This window comes from Larus michahellis, chromosome 14 (assembly GCF_964199755.1).
Source record: "Larus michahellis chromosome 14, bLarMic1.1, whole genome shotgun sequence".
NCBI lineage: Eukaryota > Metazoa > Chordata > Aves > Charadriiformes > Laridae > Larus > Larus michahellis.
This window is the reverse complement of record NC_133909.1, coordinates 2,633,193-2,652,269: the sequence shown is the minus strand read 5'-3', so window position 1 is coordinate 2,652,269 and position 19,077 is coordinate 2,633,193. Positions and strand designations below refer to the sequence as shown.

Below are 19,077 nucleotides of genomic sequence, written 5' to 3'. Positions count from 1 at the left end.
GCTGCCCCATTTGGGAGCTGCCGCTTTCGGGAGCTGCCCCCTTCCCTGCCCCCCGCAGCTCCGTCCCGCCGGTGCCCCCGAGAGGGGCCGATCCGGGCACCGGCACCGCAGACCTGGGCCGCTGGACACGCGTCCCCGGGGGCGAGCGGCGGCGAGGGGGGGCGGGCTGGCACCGCACCCGCCGTCACCTGCTGCCTTGTCCCCCCCGCACGGCGTTTCTGTCCCAGAAGAGCCCGTGGACCAGGGACACTCACTGCGGGCAGGGGCTTTTTGAACCCCACCCCGCCCGGGGACCCCGCTGGCCCCGAGCCAAGCTTGGGGACAGCCGATGGCCTCCAAGACCGTCCCTGTCCACCCTGCTCTCCCCGTTCTTTGCTTCCCCGGCGCAGCGTTTCCCCACACCCATCGCCCTGCTTCACTGCCCTCCTGCCCTCCGCACATGCCCCCGCAGCCCCCCGGCGCCACCGGCCGAGACGTGCCCCACAGCCGACCTCCTGGCTCCCTTGCGTTGACCTAATACTTAAGCTTCGTTGGCATGCTTAATTTCCTGCTCTCTGTAATTAGCTGGCTGGCCTGTCATTAGCAGCAGGCGGTGCTGTTGGGGTGCCCTCGTGCTTCCCTTATTTTGGGCAGATGCTGCTGGCAGCGTGGCGAGGCGGTGGCCGAAACCGCAGCCGTGCCAGCTGCCCTCACCGGGACAGTCCACATCCTCCATGGGCACAGCGCCACCAAAGCCACCTCTGTCCCTGCATGCATCCCCATGGCCTCTCCTCTGCTGCGTCCCATCCACACGTGTGGGGTTATCCAAGGCTGATGCTCTGGTGTTTTCCCACCTTTTCCTGCTGCAGACAGAACAGGTGGTTATGGACAACCTAAGGATGGAGAGCACACACTGCTTGCCATCCAGCCAGGTGTCCAGCCGGCACCATGGATGGCCCGATGCCTGCACAGGACTTTCCAGGTCACCCTGCGTGACCTGGCTATTGCACAAGACCAGAAATGCTGCTGGGCAGCGTCAGTGCCGAGCCCGGGACGTGCGGCAGAGCGTGGCTCCAAGCTGCATGCTTCACCTGAATTAGAGGCTGTGAGAGGTGGGGAAGCCACAGCGTCCTGTGAGAAGTCATCCCAACAGCAAGTTGTCCTTGGAGCTGTCTCATCCCTTCTGGAAACAGAGCTTTTTCCAGTGTGTATTTGTGCACCTTGTGTATTCCCTGTGCATGGCCACACCCGGCTGATGCAGGTGATGTTCACAACCCTGGTCCACCCCATCCACCTCCCGCCTTCTTGTTTCAACGCACCCCCTCCTTGGCCCTCTCTGGAGGGCAGAGCAGGAGATCGAGGTGGCTGTGAAGAGCTGGCTGGGAGAACGTCTCCTTGCTGAACTTGGCAGGGGATGCTGAGAATAACAAGAAGGACTTCTACAGGCTTGTCAACCAGAAAAGGAAGGTTAAAGAAACACACACCCCACCCCCGATAAGCAAACTAACTGGTAACAACAGATGAGGAGAAGGCTGAGGTTCTCAACAAGTTTTTTGCCTCGGTCTTCACTGCCAGCCTCTCTCCTCACACCTCCTGAGTTGAAGGACCACAAGACGGGGACCTGGGGGACAAAGTCCCTCCCACTGTAAGTGAAGACAAGGTTCGTGACCACCTGAGGAACCTGAGCATATACAAGTCCATGAGGCCTGATGAGATGCATCCCAGAATCCTGAGGGAACTGGCTGATGTACTTACCAAGACACTCTCCATGATATTTGAAAAGTCATGGCAGTCAGGTGAAGTCCCTGGCAACTGGAAAAAGGGAAACATTACACCCATTTTTAAAAAGGGTAGAAAGGAGGACCTCAGGAACTACCAACCCGTCAGCCTCACCTCTGTGCCTGGGAAGATCATGGAACAGATCCTCCTAGAAGCTATGCTAAGGCATATGGAGGACAAGGAGGTGACTTGAGACAGCCAGCACGGCTTCACCAGGGGCAAGTCCTGCCTGACCAACCTAGTGGCTTTCTACAATGGATCAGTGGACAAGGGAAGAGCAATGGATATCATCTACCTGGACTTCCGCAAGGCCTTTGACACGGTCCCCCACAACATTCTTCTCTCTAAGTTGGAGAGATACGGATTTGATGGGTGGACTGTTCAGTGGATAAGGAACTGGCGGGATGGTTGCATCGCGGGACCACCACGCGGGTGCTGGTCAATGGCTCGATGTCCAGATGGAGAGGGGCGACAAGTGGTGTCCCGCAGGGATCTGTACTGAGACCACTGCTGTTCAACATCTTCATCAATGATATCGACAGTGGGATCGAGTGCACACTCAGAACATTTGCAGATGACACCAAGCTGAGTGGTGTGGTCGACATGCCAGAGGGATGGGATGTCATCCAAAACCTGGACCTGGACAAGCTAGAGAAGTGGGCCCATGCAAATCCCATGAAGTTCACCAAGACCAAGTGCTAAGTCCTACACTTGGGTCGGGACAGCCCTCATTATCAATACAGGCTGGGGGATGATGTGATAGAGAGCAGCCCTGTGGAAAAAGACTTGGGGGTACTTGTGGATGAAAAGCTGGACATGAGCCAACAATGTGCACTTGCAGCCCAGATGGCAAATAGATTCCTGGGTTTCACCCAAAGAACCGTGGCCAGCAAATCTAGAGAGGTGATTCTCCCCCTCTACTCTGCTCTCATGAGACCCCACCTGGAGCACTGTGTCCAGCTTTGGAGTCCTCAGCACAAGAAGGACATGGAGCTGTTGGAGCGGGGCCAGAGGAGGCCAAGAAGATGATCCAAGGGCTGGAGCACCTCTGCTGTGAGGACAGGCTGAGAGAGTTGGAAGGGGTTCAGCCTGGAGAAGAGAAGGCTCCAGGGAGACCTTTGAGCCCCTTCCAGTCCCTGAAGGGGGCCTACAGGAAGGATGGGGAGGGACTCTGGATCAGGGAGTGGAGCGACAGGACGAGGGGTAACAGTTTTAAACTGAAAGAGGGGAGATTTAGGTTGGATATCAGGAAGAAATTCTTCACTATGAGGGTGGTGAGACACTGGCCCAGGTTGCCCAGAGAGGTGGTGGAGACCCCATCCCTGGAGACATTCAAGGCCAGGCTTGGTGAGGCTCTGAGCAACCTGATCTAGTTAAAGATGTCCCTGCTGACTGCAGGGGGTTGGACTAGATGGCCTATAAAGGTCCCTTCCAACCCAACACATTCTATGATTCTCTCCCTTTTACCAGCATCCAGCCCTGTGCTGCTCCGAGCCAACAGCACAGCCCAGCTCTGGTCAGGTGCCCACCATCGTGCTCTGGAGCAGACTGGGTGCCCATCACACTCTGAAGCAGGTCAGATGCTCATCCTTGAGCTTTGGTGAAGGCTGGGTGCCCACTATCATACTCTGGAGCACGCTGGGTGCCAACCATGCTCTGGAGCAGATTGGGTGCCCATTTCTGTGCTCTAGAACAAGCTGGGTGCCCACCATTGCATGCTGGAGCAGGCTAGGTGCCCGGTTTCCTCACCGAACTTCAGAAGCCGTGAGGAAGAGCCATGCAGTGTTTGCGTCGTGCGTCACATGTGGGCCAGGTGCGTTTTCTCCCTCACTCTTCATTTACAGAGCGGCCTCGCCAAGGGGATGAAGGTGCAGTACCAGCATCTGTACCGCAGATGGAGTACGGGCCACTGCCTGGAGAAGGTGGAGGCTCTCTGATAGATCAGGCACCTTGGCCACAGGAAGGAGCAAGTGGCCCAGCTGGAAGCCACCAAGTCAGACCACGCAGAGCTGGAGAAGCTGCGGCTGCTTTTCCCGGAGGGAGGTGGACACCCTGGAGGGGGTGGCAGGTGGATGTTTGGCATGGGGACACCCTGGGTCGGGGGCTCGTGCACTGAGTTTTGCCCCAAGGGTGAGACCCCCTCACTGACAGTGTGTCCCCTTGGACCGTGTCCCTCTAGATGACGAGAGCATCACCCTCCGGGGCTGGGTGTCCTCCCTGCAGGGCCAGGCCAGGGACCTGCAGGATGAGAAGGGGAAGGGGAATTGGCGACAGTCCCCGAGGGGGCTGTGGGGATGCCAGGGGGGGTTTGGGCAAGGAGGGGGCAGACGAAGGACCCCCACGCTGCGATGACACGGGGGGCCATGCCCTGACTCTGCCACAACTGCCATCCCCAGATCAGGCCACTAGAGGATGCCCGTGGAAAGCCCAGAGTGGCTGGAGCTGACTGGAAATTGCGTGGCAGCGCCCAGATCAGCCTGCAGCTGGGGTAAGAGGTCGGGAGGGGGCTTCCTACCCCAGGGGGCTGCAGGGGAGCTCAACAGGGCTGGGAGTGTCCCGGTTTGTGGGACAAGGGACACCCCCTGAGCCCCAGCCTGCCCGTGCCAACATCTCCCCGGCCAGGTCCACGCTGCAAAAGTTACAGCAGGAGCTGGTGGAGCTGGGCGTGCAGGAGAGGACCCAGGCCACACTGAAGCACTTGGTGACCCAACCCACCCGTGGGGCAGCCTGGCGTGGACAGCTAGGGTTAGAAAAGAGATTTTTAAAAAAATTTTTGAATTCATTAGTATTAATGAATTACATTAATTATTATTCTTCAAATAATAAAACCCATTCAAACTGTTCTTTGCTGGGGTTTTCTGTTTGCTTTTTTTTAAGTAAGATCGGTGTAGAAAACTGAACACCACCACAACCCCCAGCTCCCCCCTGGGGAAGTCCAGGCAGGAACCTGGCACAGGCAGCGCCACGGCAGCTCCTCGGCTGCCCCGACAGACAGACCTCCTGCGCTGCCTGTGGCAGGGACGTCTCACAGCAGCCCCTCCGGGGGACAAGTGAGCACCTGAACCCGGGGCATACAAAGGACCCCGGTGCTGGGACGACACGGGGGGCCGTGCCCTGACTCCGCCACCACCCCCGTTCCCAGACCAGGCAGCTGGAGGATACGCGTGGAAAGCCCAGGGTGGATGGAGCCAACTGGAAATTGCATGGAAGCGCCCAGATGGGGTAAGAGGATGGGAGGGGGTTTCCTACCCCGGGGGGCTGCAGGGAAGCCCAGGGGGGCTTGGAGCACCCTGGTCTGGGGGGTGACGAACACCCCCGAGCAGCCCAATGGAGGATAAACCTCCCCGTGCCCCCATCTCCCTGGCCAGGTCCATGCTGCAAAAAATGAAGCAGGAGCTGATGGAGATGAAGGACCTGGGCCTGCAGGAGATAGAGCAGGAGCTAAAGGAGCTGGGAGAGCATCAGCAGAGGACTGAGGCCAGGCTGAAGCTCCTGGCGATGCAGACAGATGAGCAGGTGAAGGCACAGGTGAGGTAGCGCTGCCTTCACCCACCACCTCAGGGGGGTGGTTCTGGCGAGGTTCCCAGCCACCTCCCTGGGCTGGCTGGGGCCATCGAGCCTCCAGGGCACCTGGGCTCCTTGGCTGCATCCATCCCAGCTCACAGCCCATTCCTTCTCCCCTTCCTGCAGAAAAACAAGCTGAGGGCGATACAGCACATGGGGCAGGAGGAGGCAGAGGCGCAGGCAGCACGCCCCGTCTCCAGCACGGACACCGGAGTGAAGGTGGGGCAGCTTCTCCAGCGCCATGAGAAGCTCCAGGAAAAGGTGAACACCTTCATGTCCTGGCAGGCAGTGGGCAAGCTGGTGAGGCAAACCACCGCTGCAAGGGTGCAGTCAGGGTCCCCTTGACCCCAGACCACCACCCTGGGGACAGAGCCACAGTCCCTGGGCACCCAGACCATGATCTGGGGACAAAGCCATGGTTCCTGGCACCCCCGACTACCACCCTTAGGACACAGCCAGGGAACCCTGGGAACCGAGACCACCACCCCAAGGCTTAAGCCATGCTCCCCTCGACCCCAGACCACCACCCTGCGGCCACAGCCAGGGGCAAGGTGGTGAAGCAGCTGCCGAGGAGGAGCCACGTAGGGAGAGGCCGGTGTGGGGGGCTTGGCAGGGGGCTCCTAGGAACCCCCTGGCTGGTTGTGCTTCGCTGTAACGTGGGGCAGCCCCTCACCGCCCCCCAGACTGGCTTGTACAAGTCAGCAGCATGGAAGGAAATTACAGTCTGGTGTAAATGTCCTGCTGGCACTGATAGCCCATGGCCACCAGCCAAGTAACCTGGGTCTGTCCCCACGGGGCAGCCACTCCCCCCTTGCATGGCACTGCCTCGTCACCTTCCTCCCTGAAGCAGGATGAAGAACTGCTGAAGAGCACCCAGGCCACCACGGTGCAGGTACAAGGGGACTGTGAGAAACTCCGCTCCGTCGTGGGGGACGTCCTGGCTGACAGTCACCAGGAGCACAAAGATACCGAGGTAGGTGGCTGAAAGCCCCGTGGGGTCAGAGCATCCTCCAGGCAGAGCCCAGGCTGGGCACCACAAGGCGTTTGTCCCCCTGCCAACCTGCTCGCAGCCCTGCACAGCTTCCAAATGCCTTTCCTGGAGGAGTCTGAGAAGCCGAGGAGGCCAGTGTTCTGGGCTGGCTGGGAGGCAGCTCTGACCCTGCCGTGGCATCATGGGGTGCTCTCTGCATGGGAAGGCTCCGTTCCAGGCCCTGGAGAGGCTGGAGAAGGAGAAAGCGGGCAAAGAGGACCCGGTGCTGGGAGTTGCTGTGCTACACCCTTGAGGGGCCACAGCACCAGCCAAGGGGGTCCCAGGCAGGGTGACAAACACCCCTGGTCCCTTGGGTGCTCGGTGACAGAACCAGCCAAGGGGAGGGAGGATTTCCAGGATTTCCCTCGCCGGGTCCTGCTCTTTCCCCCCAGGTCCCTTTGGCTGCTGGGACCAAGCCCACGGGGGTGATGGGACGAGCAGGGCCATGTAGCTGCTTCTCCCTCTCCTCCCGACACGACCTGGCCCTGCCCATCGTACCGCCGTCCTTTCCCCACCGCTCTCCTGCCTTTCCCTCTTGCTAGAAAGCAGAGACAGCCCTGGCCACCAATGTCAACTTCACCGAGTTGAACACAAGCATGAAGCGGCTGAATGACGCGATTGAGGAGCTGCTGAGCCAGGTTATAGGCCAGGAGAAGGTCCAGCAACAGTTCAGTGAAGAGACGGCCTCCAAGGTGAGGGTTGGCTTGTCCCCACCACACAAAACTGGCACCATCGGGCCTTGGGGGCCTATGGCGGCCTGCCTGCAAGGGCCCTCCCCTCCCAGCTGTCCCCCCCGGGGACAATGATGTCCCATCGCGGGGCGGCTGGCTGAGGGTGTGCACCCATCCACAGCTGGACCGCCTGGAGCTGGGGGCTTTCCGGCAGCAGCTGGAGGAGCACGGCAAGAGGATCGTGGGGCAGCTCCAGGAGAAGGCGCCGCAGCCAGGGGCTGAGGATGCCGCTGGGATTAAGGAGTGAGTGCGATGGGGTCAGTGGTGGCTGCAGGCACAACGCTCGCCCCGGTCCCTCTGGCTCCCCGACTGGTGCCCACGTGGTCCCTGGCACGGGAACAATTTCCCAGCGATCCGTGGGCATGCTGACAAAGTAGCTGCTGAGCCATGTCCACAGCCTGTCCTGGGACCGGCCCCCCAGCATGCGGCTGCTTGGCCCCGAGTAGGACCCGGCACCGTGGGTGGGACGGGGGAGACGGGTGCTGGCACGGGGGTGCGGGTGTCTGCCTAGGGGGTGCGACCCTGCCAAGCCCCGTCGCAGCCTTGCCCGGCAGCAGGGACCCAGGGAGCCCTCCCCAGGGGGAAGAGCGGGGATGGAGGTGCCATGGGGTACAAGCCTGTGAATTTGAGGACGCTGCCCCGAGCAGGGTGGGGGCGGAGGCTTCCAGGGGGGCTTGGGCAGGGCAGGGGAGCAGAGATGTGCTGCGCAGGGGCAGCTGTGCTTGCCCCCGCTCTGTGGGGTTTTACAGCCTGCCCACACTGCCCCACCTGGCCCAGGTCTCTGTCTCAAGGGTGCTGAAGCCACACGTGACGAGTTCTGTCGGGTCTCAGCCTGAACTTGGGCTTGGGGAGCTGTGGGGAAAGAGCAGATCCAGGATGGCTGGACGGGTGGAGGGTCTCCTGCCGCAGTGGGAGGGGAGACGGAAGGGACAGATACCACCGGGGAGCACCCCCTGGCCCCCTCCCTGCCGTAGCAGGCTGGAGCACGGGCTGCCACAGTACTGGGCACTGAGCATCCCTGTGCCCCGTCCAACAGGGCGCCAGCAGCCGAGGGCAGGGACCCCACCGTGCCACGCAGCTGCGGGGGCTCGCACAAGGACACCACCCCACTGCAGCACACGCACCTCCTCCAGCCCCCCACAGCCTTCCAGCCCCTCCTGCTCCCCGGCAAGGTGGGAATAACAATGGTGGGGATGCAAAAGGGGCGACTGAGGCTGGGAGGGAGATGCTGAGCATCTCGGGGAGCCGTGCCTCAGTTTCCCCAGATGCGGAGTTCGGCCCCGGGGCTCAGCCAGCCCGCTCTCTCCTTCCAGCACAACGTGAGGGATCTGCTGGGGAAGGACGGCCACACCTGCAGGGACCGGCTGGACGAGCAGCTGCCTGCTGAGCAGGGGCCCCACGGGACGGACCCAGCACCCAGGCAGCCAGCCAGGAACAGCTGGTGTTATGAACGGGATTTTTCATTTTTTTTTTAAGTTCATCAATCTTAATTAAATAATTAAATTAATAATTCTTCTTTAATTAATAAAAAACCTTGTAACTGTTTTTTACTGGGGTCTTGGGTGGGCTGGTTTGTTTCTTGTTTTAAGCGAGGTTGATTTGAAAACTAAACCCCCCCAGCTCCCCTCTTGCCCAGGGAAGGGCCAGGAACGGTGCTCACAGGCTGGGGGGGGCATCACGTTGACAAATCACAGCCCCCACTTCTGCTTCCCCCCTGCCCGGCAGAGGTGCAGAGGGAGGGAGGACGGGGTGAGGGGGTGTTCAGGGGGGTCTGTGCAAGAAGCCGTGCTGAATGTTGGAAGCCAGAGGAGAGGCTTCTACTTAAATATAACAACAAGACCCAGACAATGATTCCCGTGTGTTTCTGGGGGACTCCCCGCTCCCAACACACTGGCCCAGACCCCCCGATTCTCCCCCCTCACCAACCCAGCTTTGTCTCTGGCCATCCATGGTGGCCAGGGCCTTTGCGGGGGGGCAGGTGGGGGGCACGGGGGCCAGGTGGGCTGGTGGCCATGGGGCGAGGATGTCCAGAGGGGCTGCAGCTGCCTGTGGGGAGCAGGCCATGGAGGGGATGGGGCTGTTCATGCTCTGCAGGCTCTTCGAGGTCCACAGCTTGGAGAACGTGTCCAGAGCACCCGGGAAGTTGGGCAGTGTGGCCGGCGTGTTGCTGGGGGTTGCAGCACCTCCATCTGCCGGGGAAAGGAGAGGGTGGGCATCAGGTGGGTCACAGATGCTTCTGGGGTCCCAAGCCACCTGCAACAGCTGGACCAGTCACCGGGGATCCCAACTGCGTCCCACGCCTGCAACCCCTGGCCCCACTGGATGCTCGGAGACCAGCTGTGGCTGTTGCTTCAATGCCTGAAAAATGGATCTCTCGTATCTTTTAGAAGAGCAACTCTCTGCTCCCTTTCCTGCTTCCCCACCCGCCTCCTTTCCTGGGAACTCTCTTGGAGTGCCTCACCGAAGGAGGGAGATGGCAGTGCCCTCTCTGTGGAATGGTCGGGCTTGGAGGACTGTAAGGGAAAAGAAGTTCTTGCTGATTCTTTTCCTACGTACTTGTCTGACAGATCACTCGGATTCAAAGATTTTCCCAGTGTTTGAATCCTTCCTAGGCTTGTCTGGCAGCTCGTGTTTATTTGCGTTTCTTTTTCCCTGCTTCTGTGGCTCTTTGCTTTGGAGCAAGATGCTAGAAATCAAAGGGAGTTGGTGCTGTCACCAGCAGTCTTTGGTGTCTAAGGGAGAAGGTAAAATCTGTCTTGCACTTCGATTCCTCAAAAAAAAAATATTCGTGGTGGTTCCCAGCGGGGCCTGGTCTCCTGCGGGACGTGTCACCGGAGCGGGCTGAGTGACCGGGACAGCCCTGCGAGGGAGCTGCCTCTGCCCGGGCTCGGGCTGCGCTGGCTGCGGCCACAGATCAGCCTGCGCCAGCTGCGCCTCAGGGATGGAGGTGGAAAAGGCAGCCGGGACCCTCGGCCTCTCCCATGCCTGTGGATAACCCCATCCCAAGGACCGGCCGGGAGTGGGGGCATCGCCCAGCAACGGGGGACGCTGCATTGTCCCTTGTCACCTGTCCCACTGCCGCTGTGACCACTCTGCTGCTAGGAGGCAACAGAGGAGGAGGAGGAGGAGGAGAAGCATGAGGACAAGGAGGACGCGCACAGGGAGGAGGACGAGGACGAGGGGAGGAGGAGGAAGGCTTTGACTGCCCATCCCTCCCACCCATCCCAGTCTCCCCCAGGCAGAAAGGGCCCCCTGGGCAGCTCTTTCTCCCACTCCCCCAGGAGCTCAGGTCCCGCTCAGGTCCCTCTGTCGTTTCAGGCACGGCAGCAGCCATGGCCCAGCTCAGCCTGGCCCAGCTGCTGGATGTCGCCATCGGGACGACCAAGATCAGGGCCATCGACTTCGTGGCCCTGCACAGACTGCTGCTGGCCATGCTCTGGCACCTGGGCCTGCAGGATCTCCCTGTGGAGACGCGGGGACACAGCCCGACCCCCCTCCTGAAGAGGGACCAGCCTGCCAAGGCACCCCCTGTTCTGGAGAAGAAGGGGGACAGGGCCCAGGGCACGTGGCAGCAGCCCCAGGAGCCGCGGGAGTGGCTGCAGGAGACCATGAGCGGCCCCCAGCTCACCTGCGAGACCACCTACGCCCGGAAGATAGAGAGGAAAATCAAAGCGAACGGGAGCAGCATCTTCAAGGTAGGGGCTTCTGCCAGTCTCCTGGGTGTTCCCCCACGAGACACCCCCTCCTCCAGGGTCCACGCCGCCGTTGCATCCCCTTACACCGAGGATCTGTTCAGACTGGTGGCAAATAAAGCAGTATTTCCTCTCTAAACTACTTTTGGTTTCGAGAGCTTTTATTTCAGGTAACAGCACCATCACACCCAGGGACCCTCACTCCAAATTCCTGCTAGCTAATTTACATCATTGGCATTGATATTTCCAACATCAAAACGGGCTCTGCAGCATCTAAAGTGCTTTAACTGACTCTTTTGAGAGCCCTTGACATATTTTCCCCAAAAAAGTGGTTAGAAAGTACACAGAATCATAGAATGTGTTGGGTTGGAAGGGACCTCTCAAGGCCATCTAGTCCAACCAAAGGGGAACATCACAGCACACAACAAACCCCCCCCCCCATGCTGAACCCTACCTAATTCCACATATTCCGAGCACCGAGTACCGCTCCTTTTGAAAAGGAGAGGAAGAAATAACTGCACCGCGGCGGCCACTGTGATGGCCAGAAGAAAAAAAAAATGCCTCTACGTAAAGACCAAGTTCTGCCAAAAATTCCCGACCGAGGATTTCTTGCTCTTAGCCCAGAGCAGACCTTGGCACTCGGCGATTAACCGTTGAGTACCGTCCTTGGCACAGGCACAGAGAAACAAATTCTTACCGCTTTCTACAACGCCGTGCGGCATGCACAGCCTGTGTTTTGAGAGAGACTTAAATGAGAACGGTTTGTGGTTATTTGGTATAGGATCTTCCGTATTTTTGAAAATAAGCACGTTCCTTGCAAAGAGAGTCTGAGGAGCGTTAATAAGGAGCAGGCAGGGGATGAGGGCGAGCCCCGGAGTTGGTCCTGCCACAGCATCCTTGTTCCGTGTCCCTCTTATCGCTCCGAATCGTGGCCGACCGCGGGTCCCCCGGCAGCGGAGGGGCTCGGAGACGGGCAGCAGGGAGGGAGGGCACAGGGACCCACCGGAAAGGATACTGCAGGCTATTTTTATTCCATTTTTACCCACAGATTTTAAAAGCCTTGCTTTAAAAGCCCAGGAAATATCTTTTGATTCTCTCTTCCTACAGCACCGGTGAGCTCTGGCTCCTGCATCCAGGGTCCCACCAGATGAAGACTGGTCCTCAGCGGCGTTGCTCCCCCAGCCCGGCCGCAGGGTGGATGGGGCAGAAGCTTTTGCCCAAGCAAAACCTCCTTTTCCTGATGCCAGAGCAGAGCCTTCACATCAATAAGAGCTGGCAGAGAGCTCTTTAAGGCTCGAGCACAATGCACCTCTACTCAAAGAGCTGCCCACTGGGGCACCTCATGAACCAAACTCAGCCGCTTGACGGCGTTTTTAGCAGGGCCTTTCCGACTATAGTCCCTTCAATGACAAAAATTCACCACTGAAAGGATCCAGAGGGAAGCCCCTCTTCGAGCAGCTCCTGGGAACGGGGCAATATAGACTGGCAACCCCCAGCAGGGCAGTCAGACGTGGAGGAAACCACCCCAACCACGTTTTGGACAAGCCCCTCTCAACACTTAAAAACTCCCCAACACACGGCACCCTGCAAACACCCAGGAAAAAAAAAAAAAAAAAGCGGTGGAGATTTGAAAAGCAAAAGATTTGAGGAGGCTTTAGAGCCAAGGACCCCCCAGAGCACCCATCTCCCCACGTCGGGGACCCACAAGAGTTTTGCTCGCACCAGGCTGGGGACTAGGGCGACATGAATCTCCACAAACCCCTGACAGTCTCCCATCACCGCAAGACCCTTTGAAAGCACACAGTGCTCTTCCCTGCAACTTGCCAAGACCACGTGGCATCGGTTTGCTCCTACGCCAGGAGCGTGTTTCCGGCGTAGTGTGACATCGGTATGATTCACAACTGGTTTCACTGGGAGAATCCGTCTCCAGGGGAAAGCAAAACCCAGGCTAACTGAAAACAAACGCTGGACGCGGCACCACTGGCATTAGCCCTGCCTTGTGGGGAAACTGAGGCACGGGCTTGCCTGACTCCTTGAGCACAGGTCTCATGACACTGGTACCGCTAGGTGCCCTGCAAACTGCGTCACGGCATCTCAGCAAGCACCCCTCCCCTGCTGACCTCAGCACACAGCTCGCTGGGTGACGTCACCCAGCGCCACAGCAGCCTCCACCCAGCCCAGGCCAGAGGTGGCCGTTCGGCCACTCCAGATGTGCAGGTGCCGCGTCAGCGGCGGGATGAGGCAGGGCCTGAGGGCTCAGCACGTCCCACCCCATGGGGCTCGGCAGCGAACCACGGAGCGAGGAGAGTGCCCCAAAACTCAGCCTGTCGCAGCGGCAGAAAGCAGGGCAACTTTCTGGATAGGGGACAGGGTGTCCCCTGGAGACGGGGTGTCCTCAGGGCACCGCGGCATCTTTAAACCACTTTAACACAGGCAAGAGGGAGGCGTGATGAAAACGGCCCCTCCACTCCCAGCAGGGCGATGGGCGCCCAGCGAGCCCTGCTCCAAGGACTGCCTCGCGTTTATACATCCCAGTGTCATCGAAACGGGCTAATAACAGGAGGCTACCGAAAAGCACTCGAGCCGGTCACCTCCGCTGCGGCTGGGCGCGCTGAACACCCTGCCACGGTGCTGCCAGGAGCTGCCCCACAGCTGGGGGGCAGAGCAATGGGCATGGGGGCTGGGACCCACGCTAAGCCCCAGCCCAGTTTCAGGGACTGGTAAAGCTGGGGGGGGGCGCAATCTCCCCACCAGGACACTGGGAATTCGGTGGATCCCTGTCCCTCCATCTGGGGACAGAGCAGCGGAGGGGAGGGGATGGGGAGGGAGGGAATAATTTCGGGGGCGGAGGGGGGGTGTGCAGTGAAAAGCAAGAGGGAATCGCAAGTAACCCACACAGGCAAATCCCCCTTGATTTCCTAAGGCTGGGGAGGAGAATAAAAGCGAGGGGCAGCGATTTGCGGGGGGGGAGCACTCACCGTTCGTGGAGGAGGTCAGGCAGTGGAAGACGCTACTGGAGGTGCAGTTCTGCCAGAGGTGCGCCGTGTGCCCGCCGTTCACCAGCCATTGCTGCAAAGAGACGCAGCCCCGTGAGCAGCGCCCTGGCAGGAGGGGGCAGGCAGCCGTGTGCCCCCCGCCAGGGCTTCGGCACCCAGCAGCCCCAGGGCGTACCGGCCGGGGGCTCCCAGGCACATGCTTTTCCACAGAAAAGGGGTTTGGAAAGGAAATACTGATAGTTGCTTTCAGCCGCTTTCACCCCAACGGCAGAAAAAACACAGAAGCTCTTTATTCTCTTTAAACACGGACCAAGTCCCGCGCGGGACGCGCGCTTCCCTCCCCTCTGCCGTCCTCGCCCAGCGCCGGGCCGGGCTATTTGAATGGTTCCACGTGATTTCTAACGACTCGCAAGATTTATTTTTTTTTTTAACGTCTTCTGCTACTATGACCACCCAAAAAAAAACAAAATAAGAAAAAAAAAATTAAGGGAAAGAAGAACCTGGTGAAGCAAGCCTGGAACTCACCAGCTCTACAAAACTGCTGCCTTAAAACCAAGGCAAACCTCTTCCTAAGTAGATGACGTGTTAACTGGGCTCTGGACCGAGAACGGTGCTGGGAACCCTCTGTGCAGCATCCAGCCCTCCATCTTCCCACTGCTTGCACAGCTTAAGCCTTGAACATCGCCAGGAGGAGCCCATGCGGGTGGGGAGCGAGAGGCTGTGCCCAACGCAGAGCCCCAAAGGAGCAGAGCTGGAGAGCAAAACTGCTGGTGCTGAGGAGCCAGTGCCCAAACCAGTCCCGTTCCAAGGGGTTTTGCTCAGACTGGCTGTACTGGTCCTGTGGCCTGAAGCCCGTTAGCAGGTGGAGCTCCTTTATGAAAGGGGAGGGCGGCGTCACCCCCACCGAGGGTCTTTTGGGTGCTCTATGATGTGACATGGGGACGATGAGGAGATGGCCTTCAACAGCCCTCTCCTCTGGACTGATGGGGATGTCCTGAGCACCCGCTGCCGCACACAACCAAGCGACCCCCCCCATTACACCTGACTGACCCACCCCCCCAGTGACACCTGACAGCACAAATACGGAAAAGAGCTTTCTGTGCGAAATTCTCCAAAATCCCAACGTTAGGAAGACCAGCAGTCGGCAAGTACTAATTCCTGCTAAAAGCCAGGCTGGAAAATAAACCAAAAATAAAAACACCACCTTCTGGTTTTGCCATGCCCTAACCCCCCCGCCGGCCGCTCCCTGCCTCGCTGGTACCCCGGTGCCGGAGGAAAAGTCCGTACTTACGCTAACGATGGTGGAGACGAAGAGGAGCACCAGCACGGTGACGTGGAGCACGATGATCCCCAGCAGCAAAAGCAGCATCTTGGCGGCCCGGATGCCCCCGGGGATCCCCCAAGCTCCCCCCAAGCCCGCTCACCGAGGGGCTCCCTCAGCCCCTCTCCTCCGAAGGGGGGGCTCCCATCCCTCCCCCCGAGGGCAGCGTGCTCCTCGGCAACCCCGGCGGGGGTTGTGTGTGTGTCTATCTCGGCGCATCTCAGCCGAGGGGCTACCCCGGCCCCCCTCCGCCGGGATGGAGGGTCCCCTGCCCACCTACCCATGGGGACCACCGGGGGTCATTCTGCCGGCCCCTCTCCCCAGGGGGGGCTTTCCCTGGCCCATCTCCCCTGGCGACCCCCGCAGAGGACGGCTGCGGGAAGGAGGGGGAGCCACCTATCTAGGCCCATCTCCCCCCAGGTTGGGGGGGGTGTTCTTCTCGACCCATCTCCCCTCGACACCCCCAACAGGGGCTTTCTTTGCCCCTCTCCCGCCCCGGGGTGTGTGTGTGGGGGCTTTCCCCAGCCCATCTCCCCTGGGGACCCGCGGAGAAGGAAGGACGGGCTGCCCTGAGCCCTCTCCCTACAAGACCCCCGTAGGGGGGGTGTCTCCTCGGCTTATCTGCCCTCGACACCCCCAGCAGGGGCTCTCATTGCCCTTCTCCCCCGGGAGCGGGACGGGTGGGGGGGGTCTTTCCGCAGCCCATCTCCCCGCGGAGAAGCAGGGAGGGGCTGCCCTGACCGCTCTCCCTAGAGGACCCTCGCAGCGGGGGGACGGGGGTGCGCTCCCCGCTCCCTCTCCCCTGTGGACCCCCCGGAGGGTCTCTCTGGCCCTTCTCCCCTTCGGGAGAGCCCTTCCCTTCCCTTCCCTTCCCTTCCCTTCCCTTCCCTTCCCTTCCCTTCCCTTCCCTTCCCTTCCCTTCCCTTCCCTTCCCTTCCCTTCCCTTCCCTTCCCTTCCCCTTCCCCTTCCCGGCGGAGCCCGCAGCAGCCGCCCCCCTCCCGGGCCGGGCCGTACTCACGTCGCGGCGGAGCCGAGGGGCGCGGGGCGGCAGCGGCGGAGCGGAGCGGAGCGGGCGGCGGCGCTGACAAGTTTCCCCTTTAACCGGGGCCACCGCCCCGCTGGCGGCTGCGGGACGGGGAGGGCCCTGCCGCGGCGCCCGGCCGCTCCTCCTATAAATGCGGCAGCGCCCCGGCCCCGCCAGCACCCACCCCCCCTCCGCCGGCCCCCCCCAGCCGGGAGTCACTCCCTGCCCCATCCCCGTCCCCGCACACAGGCGCGGCCGATCCCGCTGGCTCAGCGGGGGGATTTTTTTTTATTTGTTCTTGGTTTTTTTTTGGGGGGGGCAGCCATCCCTCTTTGCTTCCCCAGCCAGGACCCCCAGCTTCCCCATCGTGGACGGACCCCCCCCCCCCCGCCCCGGGGGGGCTGTGCCGGAGGCGGCTCTGCCCCGTTCCGCTCTCCGGAGCGGCCGCGGGTGGGGGGCGGGGGCGGGGGGCGCAGCACGGCGGGGTGCGGGGCTGTAGGAAGCCCGGGGTGCCGGAGGCGGCCGGTGGCCGGCGGCTGCAGCCGCGTGTGTTGCTGAGCAGATAAGTGAGTTCTGGTGAGGGCTGGCAGGGAGCTTCCCTCCCCCGGGGATGCTCGGGGAGGGGGACGCGGTCAGCGAGGAGGTGACACGCAGAGGACAGAGAGCTCCGCTGCACCGGGTGGCCCCCCACGCCCCGGCGGAGGCGGTTCGTGTAGCCTCAGCCAGGGATCCGTGGGGCGGGATTTGGGGAACGGGCTGTGCTGCAGTCGGGGGCAATGTCCCCTCTGGTTTACACGGTGCGGCTGCGGCCAGGAAAGTGACACCTCTGCAATTTGCTCCCGCGATGGGCAATGGGCTTCTGGCTCCGGGGGCTGGGGCTTTTTTGAGCGCTTGAAAAAGCCGAATCCTGTGGGACTGAGCAACCTTTCAGTAAATGGGAGATTTTCCGAAATGCTGGAGGACTTAGGTGCTCGGAGCGGTATATATTTCATTTTTAATTTTTTTTTATTTTATTAATATTTCATTAAAGTAATTTAGTCCCTTCTAAACTCCTAATTCTCTTTCTTTCTCTCCCTCCTCTCCTTGGGGGTGGGGGAGAGCATCTATCGTTCATCTCACTGGCCCAAATCACGACCATAATTCTATAAAAATACAGAGAGAAATAACTCTCTAAATAAGTCTTTCCAGCTGAAGGCCTGGGGGAAGGCTCTCTTTCATAAAAGCAATGAGTTTGGATTTTTTTCTTTCTGACTGCTGATACTGTTTTGGGAATTCTCTCTCCCTCAAGCCGGATAATATGCCTTAGTTATGCAATATCCTGTTAACATGTCTTGTGGCAAGCTTTGATTTCACCCAAATTCATATCAGACTCCTCCAGGACATTCTCTCCTTTTTCGTTTCTTAGGCAACAAGAAGAGGTATGGCCCTTGGATTACTACCCATTCCTGTTCTCCCGTGTGGGTGGCAATGAAGCCACACGCGTAATCCAAGGGGTCTCGATCATAGGATCATAGAATGGTCTGGGTTGGAAGGGACCTTTAAGATCATCAAGTCCAACCATCAACCTAACACTGCCAAAACCATCACTAAACCATGTCCCTCAGCATCCCATCTACCCATCTTTTAAGTACCTCCAGGGGTGGTGACTCAAACACTTCCCTGGCAGCCTGTTCCAATGCTTGATAACCCATCAAAGGAGACTTCAGGGCCTTGGGGCGGTTGGTAAGGGAATCTGGGAGGCAGGTTGCTTTTTCCTCTCCTCCCAGTTGCGGGCAATGACATTGGAAGGAACAGGTGGGACCAGCCTATTAATACGTGGCTCCGTGGCCGGTGTGACCAACACCATTTTGGGTTTTATGGTAATGGGATGGCATACACGGCACCAGGCTTGCTGGTGTCAGATGGGGTTCACCTCTCATAGAATCCAAGACTCATAGAATGCGTTGGGTTGGAAGGGACCTCTCAAGGGCATCTAGTCCAACCCCCCTGCAGTCAGCAGGGACATCTTCAACTAGATCACGTTGCTGAGAGCCTCATGCAGCCTGGCCTTGAATGTCTCCAGGGATGGGGCCTCCCCCACCTCTCTGGGCAACCTGGGCCAGTGTCTCCCCACCCACCTCCAAGGGGGAAGAGGGTCTTTGCTCAGGAGGTAGCGGGGCTCATTGACAGAGCTTTAAACAAGGCTTGAAGGGAGAGGGGGACAATATCGGGCTGTCCCTGTGGGATGAGATGCCAAGGTTGGAGGGACGGGGTGCCAGCGAGGGCCTGTTGCTCTGAGACGCGCTGGTGACGCTGCCTCACGCTTGAAGTCTTGGAGAGATGAGCCGGGGGCTCCTGAGGTCACAGGAGCCAGGAGGGAAACACCAGTGCAATACCCCAAAGGAATCAAGGGGTGTTCCTGGAAGAAGGTGGTATTTGAAAAGTCATGGCATCAGGTGAAGTCCCCGGGCACTGGAAAAAGGGAAACATTGCACCCATTTTTAAAAAGAGTTTAAAGGAGGGTACCGACGTGTCGGCGTCACCTCTGTGGCTGGGAAGGTCATGGGGCAGATCCTCCTAAAAGCCACGCTAAGGCCCATGGAGGAAAAGGAGGTGATTCGAGACATGGCTTCATCCTGTGCTTTTTCCACATCAGACTCCAAAGGAGGAGGACACGACACTTTTTCTCCTAAAATCACAGACCGAATGGGTAGGAATGAATCCCTGTGGGTGGATTTGCTCTTAGTTGCATCCAGGATATTTTCAGTTACTTTCTGGCACACCGTGAAAGAGCAGTGGAAAGAGAAAAACCAAAGGGAAAAAAAAAATACTCCAGGTAGACCATGTGACATGCAAAGCGATAATTTAATTTCTAGCCAGGCTTCCATCAGGAAGTAGAAGGTTAATCATGTACTATTTAAAGCATATTGAGAAAACTGATAACTCTGGCAACGGATGCCGTGGGGTGGGCTGAGCCCAGC

General features: G+C 59.4%; 1 protein-coding gene across 2 annotated transcripts; it reads right to left on the bottom strand.

The window, feature by feature from the left end:
• Positions 1-8,581: 8,581 nt before the first annotated feature.
• LOC141751420 (uncharacterized) lies at positions 8,582-16,496 on the bottom strand. Of its 2 annotated transcripts, none has more exons than XM_074608176.1 (3): positions 16,112-16,496; positions 13,754-13,844; positions 8,582-9,272 (listed from the first exon to the last, which is right to left on the bottom strand). In XM_074608176.1, exons 1-3 carry the CDS (start codon positions 16,346-16,348, stop codon positions 8,905-8,907), a joined length of 696 nt encoding a protein of 231 aa, XP_074464277.1. In that variant the 5' UTR covers positions 16,349-16,496; the 3' UTR covers positions 8,582-8,904. The 2 variants fall into 2 exon arrangements, with proteins under 2 accessions (XP_074464277.1, XP_074464278.1); XM_074608177.1 differs by lacking the exon at positions 16,112-16,496 and adding an exon at positions 15,063-15,948.
• Between the last annotated feature and the right edge of the window lie 2,581 nt (positions 16,497-19,077).